The sequence below is a fragment of the Lepisma saccharinum genome, chromosome 22 (genome assembly GCF_977018435.1).
Source record: "Lepisma saccharinum chromosome 22, izLepSacc3.1, whole genome shotgun sequence".
NCBI lineage: Eukaryota > Metazoa > Arthropoda > Insecta > Zygentoma > Lepismatidae > Lepisma > Lepisma saccharinum.
In genome coordinates, this window is record NC_139250.1 from 39,810,213 (window position 1) to 39,816,212 (window position 6,000).

Below are 6,000 nucleotides of genomic sequence, written 5' to 3' on the forward strand. Positions count from 1 at the left end.
ATATAAGCCTGACCCCCTAAATATGAGTGGATTACAATAAACAAGCTGGATGTCAGGCAAAATATTGTTCAATATACCAGAAATATGATATTAAAACAAACAGGCCTGTAAGTATGAGAAGCACTGTAACAACGCATCTGTTCTTCTCAACCACTCTCACAATAGTGGCTGATGCAATTGTTTGCACGCAAAGCTTCATTACTTGGGAAGCAAAAATCAATACATAACACAGTGCCAGGTCATTGCCATTCTAGAGGGGCTCTGCATATAGATAAAAAAATTGAACCTGGCATCCAATTAAACTTAAACCTGAAGTAAATATGTATATGTAGGTATGGGTTTTAGCTTAATTTCAGGTATAGCCAAAAAATATCAATTTTTGAGAAGTTTATGGACAAAAATCCGGCTGATGCAATTTTTGTAAGTATAGCAAATCTGCTTGAGGGGGGTTCATACTTTCTCAGGAAATATTTGAGGGCATTTTTACAAAAATCTTGGATTAGACGGGGTTCCACACTTGAGCAAAAAGCTCATATGGGCATGTTGAGCTTGTTTTAAGTATAGCCAAATCTGCTTGAGGGGGGTTCATACTTTCTTGAGTTTATAATATCACCAATACAACTACTCCCGTGAGAACCAGCTCGGAAATTTCTTCGGTTGAGTTTTCGTTGAAGGTACGCATTTGTTAAATATGTCATACACCATTTCATAGAACTTATCAATAGCGGCATTAATATTAGTGTATTTCTTCAGATCATTCCAATTTACAGCTCTCATAAGATTATACATTTTTAAAAAATCTGCATTCCTAAAGTTATAGTTATATTCTGCTTGAATTGAATTTTTCGTGATAGATTTAAATTTAGTCATGGAAATGTCAATATTTAAAGCTGGGTGATGAATGTCTTCTGGTACGAGAGGATCGGATTCCCTTGTGACTGTTATGCTATTAACGTTACTTAAAATCAAATCTAACGTTCGTTGGTTATCATTTTTTATGTCATTGAAGCTGTTTAGTAGGTGGAGTGACATGAAATGACTCAATTCTACGCAAGCTTCGTTTGAAAATAAGAGATTGTGATCCGCCCCCTTTATCTCAGGGAAATTAAAATCCCCTGCAATAATAAGCGAAGACCCCTGCTCATAAAGTGATTCTAAAGTTTGATAGAAGGAACTGTATACAGATCGATTCGTATTTGGGGGGAAATAGGCTACACAAATATGCATATTTATTTCGCTAATTTTTACTAACAAGTAATTTATCAGAGGTACAATTACCGGAGTTTCAATATCGATAGCTCGAAAAGCCCTGTTTACAGCCAGAAGTACCCCTCCCCCCCAAGCCTTTGTTAGAAGATTGTGCATCGCGATCTGACCGAAACAGAATATATCTATCGTCAATTACTTCCCTGTCACTGAACGATGGATTTAACCATGTTTCCGTAGCCATGATTACATCAAAATCATTATTTAATACACTCAGGTAGAATGTTTTGAGTTCAGTTCTTAAGCCCCTCACATTTTGGTAGGAAACATTTACACTTGCAGTTCCTTTATCGACATAATTGCTGGTCACGTGACCATTACCACTTACTTTTTTACATCTGGCCTCACCTCAGGTTCTAGTTCCTTGGTTGCTTCCCTGGCGCTTGGGATATTGCTGAGTAGAGGGAGGGGGAAACTGGTGACCTATTTGCGATATCCAGTCGTTATCTTCTTTCCTTGTCCCGTTGGAGGTGGAGCAAAAGCCAAAAAAATCCACACAATCTGAGGGTCCTCCACATTCTCCCAGGCAGCATCCCAGCAGTACGTCGATTGTCGAAAAAGCAAGAGAGAGAGAGAGGTAGGTAGGTCATGTGCCTCTCTTGCTCTCTTTTCACGAAACATCCCCCCATCCATCCCTCACACTGAGAGACACGACCAACACAAATATATATGTAGGTTTAGAAGCGGCACGCAAAAGAGAATAATTGACCAATTATTTTCAACCCCCCTCCATAGGAGATTAAAAAGAAGGAAACTGCACGATTAGGTTAAGAAATAACATAAAAGAGAACAAGTTATCATTAAAACATTGTAGTCTATACTTCGACCTTGCCCCCTAGACACGGGAGAAATGACAGGTTAAGAAATGCCACAGAAGGGAACAAGTTATTATCGGGGGTAGTAAAGCCCCAACTTTCGGTGGCCGGGTTCGATGGATTTCTCTCACGGAATTGACTTGATCAGGGCTAGTGCGCTGGGGGTAGTTAACAGAAGAATCCAGAGGGGTCAATTTGACCTTTGATTCAGGGGTGTGATTTTATATAAGCAGAGGGTAAATATATATATATTTAAGTTAAGGTGTATATTGACAATAACATTTGGTCTAAGTGGTAAGAAAATTATATAAATAGTATTTGTTGAATCAATAATATATTTACATTTCTGTGAATATGTCCTCATTAACAGTCTACTCTACTATTCTCTGTCTTCAATGATCTGCTTGTAAAATAAGTTACCTGCTTAGGAAGTGACACTACATTTTTGTGTTATTCTATTTTTCTCAGACACTTGAACAACAACTATGTGGAAGGAGAGATTCAAGAACTTCCAAGGTCAGTTCCAGATTTGCAAGTATCTGCAGTAGAGTAGGTGAACAAGAGCATCCAGAAGATAATACAGAACATACAAATGTCATAAGAAAATTTGAGACAGAAACTTCAGCAATATCCCTTCAAACCAGAGCATGTACTGACCACTCCAAAATTGATAACAGGAGGAAGCAATATATATGTTCCATCTGCAACAAAGTTTTCTCTTACAAAGGAGGTTTCATAATTCATGAAAGAGTTCACACGAAAGAGAAACCTTTTGTTTGTTCACTTTGCAACAAAGATTTTACCATTAAAGGCAGTCTCACTGTACATATGAGGCTTCACGCCAAGGAGAAGTGTTTCAATTGTTCCATTTGCAACAAAGATTTTGCTTCTAAAAGCCACCTCATTGTGCATGTGAAAGTTCATACCAAGGAGAAGCCTTTCCTTTGTTCAATTTGCAATAAAAGCTTTTTTTCTCAAAAAGGGCATCTTAATGTACATATCAGGTTTCACACCAAAGAGAAGCTTTTTAATTGTTCAATTTGCAACAAAGATTTTGTCCTTAAATGCAGTCTGAATGTACATATGAGGATTCACACCACAGAGAAGCCTTTCCTTTGTTCAATTTGCAATAAATGTTTTTCTCAAAAAGGGCATCTCAATTTACATATAAGGCTTCACACCAAAGGAAAAACCTTTTAATTGTTCAATTTGCAACAAAGATTTTGCCGACAAAGGCAATCTTATTAGCCATGTGAGAGTTCACAACAAGGAGAAACCTTTCAATTATTCAATTTACAACATAGATTTTGCTGATAAACTCCAACTCATTCTGCATGTGAGAGTTCATACCAAGGAGAAGCCTTTCCTTTGTCCAATTTGCAATAAAAGTTTTTCTTAAAAGAAGTCTCTTAATGTACATATGAGGCTTCACACCAAAGAAAAGCCTTTGAATTGTTCAAATTGCAACAAAGGTTTTGTCAATAAAGGGAGTCTCAATGTATATATGAGAATTCACACCAAAGCGAAGCCTTTGAATTGTTCAATTTGCAACAAAGATTTTGCGATTAGAAGCAATCTTATTAGGCATGTGAGAGTTCATACTAAGGAGAAGCCTTTGAAACAAAGATTTTGCCACTAAAAGGAGTCTCAATGTACATATGCAGAGTACCGACACACCTGGAAAAACTGGAACCTTGAAAATCTCAAGGAATTTGGAAAAAAAAATTAAATTCTCATGGAAATAGGGAAAATCATCTAATTGATCACATATCCCAATAAAGTACATCTGAGGGACTCTTACCTGTTGATATTGAAAAATACAGCTAATGTAATGATTAAAACAAAAACTTCATTAACCTACTTTAGACAAGCTACTTTGGAAGATTGAGACTGTAGATATATGTTTAATTTGCTTCATAGATTAATGGATATTGTGTCTATTTCTAATCATCTTTTCCAAAAGTGTGAATACAGGGTGATTCTAAAGGTATAGTACAAACGAAAACCACAGATACCTCCCATGAAATAGAGACGAAAGTTCCCCTTCCACCTTGCCGAGAGATGCCTCCGTGAGGAGCTAGACAACGCCGAAAACGTGTGAAAATGAACTTCACACCTCTGTACAGCCAGTACCAGTGAAGGTAGAAAGGCGGAACAAACGAAATCAAAAGGAACACCAAAGTCGCCCATCCGAAAAACACTAGGCGGCAGCTGCGCAATGCATGCGCATGGGGTTCCACAAAGGAAATAGGAGTGTTTGACAAGTACAATATTATTCATTATAGCGTTTATTCAGAACTAAAGGCAGCAGTAGTGGAACGATTTATTCGTACTTAAAATCAAAATTGTATAAACACTTTTTTCACTTGGGCGTTATAAAACTCTTTTCCTTGATCTGTCTGGGAGTAAACAGGAGGATATTCTAACATGTTTATAATCTTAGTGATTGCTTTTGCCATAATTTCACCCGTTTTGCTTTTCACTGGTATACAGAACGCTTGCCTTGAAAACACGTCAATTGCACAAAGTATATAGCGCATACCGTCATTGTACTTGGCGATATTCTGCATATCTGCCAAATCCATTTGCATAAGTTCCAGGGGAAAAGTGGTTTCGTAACGTTTACGTGGGAATTTTTTTCTAACTGGAACATGTAAAGTATATGCATCTTGTTTTGATAGCCACTCAGAAATATTCTTTCGTGATTGCGTAGAATGTTTGGATAATTTTTCAGTATTGGAAAATGAAGTCGGTAGTTCATGTGTATAATACAATGTTTTAAGATCCATACTTTATATATCTTCCCATATAAACTCAGCTTTCCTATTTCTTGAAGGGGGTGTGGGCGTGCGTGTAACTATATATTCTTTGGGTATGTTTAGAGAATGAAGGATAGATTGGAACTGATCTCTCCCGACAGGATCTCTACTTTTCTTACGGGGGCGAACAGAATCATTAATCAGATCTATGATATTTGAACCCTGAATTCTTTTTCCATTTATGTACACTGTTCCATATGCGTCCCAATTTATATATTGAGAAGAGAATAGTCTTTTAAGTAAAAGTTCTGTTTTCTTCTGAACAGTTTTCGGTACTGAAGCAAGAATTTCTTCCCTGAGAGTAACACTAGGAGGGGGGTCGTCTTGTTGCACTGGTTCACTTATTTGTGGCAGCTTATTTTCTTCTTCGATCAATGGTAGGTGTGTGGGAATAGGCTTAGTAAAATTAACAAATTGTCGAAGTGCCTGTTGGTAAAGTTTCCATTTTTCACTTTCCCCTATATCTTCACGTGCTAATATTGTACGAATATTAGAATCTAATCTTGATTCGTGTCTCTGAGCTTTCTCAACGGAGGCATGCATATTAGTGGCAAAGTCCTCGGGAACAAGAATCATTTTTCTCACGCTCATTGTGAAAACAATGCACTACCTAACGCTGATATAATAGGACCGATTAAAAATGGTAAAAAGCCGGCGCCTTTTTGAATTAATATTTTCTTTTTATTTTTGAGCGAAGTGCCCTTCGCCGCTAGTTTACGCAAACTGGCCTTATACTTTTGAAGCTTAGTTTTTGTACCCCTGAAAGTGGAATATTACCGCGTACTGTGTTGGCTGCACATTGTCCTAGTACACGAACTAGTCCTGGTGTTGCTCGTTGCAAAAGGCGTTTCCGTTGAATAGGTTTTAATTTACACAATAATTTAAGTGCCGGAGCATGTTCTTTTAGTTGTGATGTCATTCTGACGTTCGCACAAGAAATGGTTTGTTGACATGCTTTCCAGTGGCATAAATAGCCATTTGTTCATCGGGGAAAATATGCGCCCTCATACGTAAAATTTCAGGTGTATTTTGTGTTAAATCGAACATTAAATAACTGTGTGGTGTTTCAGTTGCATTTTGAAAAGCTTCCAAAACACTTT

The 6,000-nt window shown here is 37.4% G+C and overlaps 1 protein-coding gene across 1 annotated transcript in view; it reads left to right on the forward strand.

The window, feature by feature from the left end:
- The window catches only part of LOC146004775 (uncharacterized), a 91,588-nt gene extending 88,926 nt beyond the window's left edge, over positions 1-2,662 (forward strand). Inside the window, exon 5 of the mRNA XM_083143791.1 lies at positions 2,550-2,662. Coding sequence (XP_082999917.1) covers positions 2,550-2,634 — 85 coding nt within the window. The 3' untranslated portion in view covers positions 2,635-2,662. The remainder of the gene's footprint in view (positions 1-2,549) is intronic.
- The last annotated feature ends 3,338 nt before the right edge of the window (positions 2,663-6,000 follow it).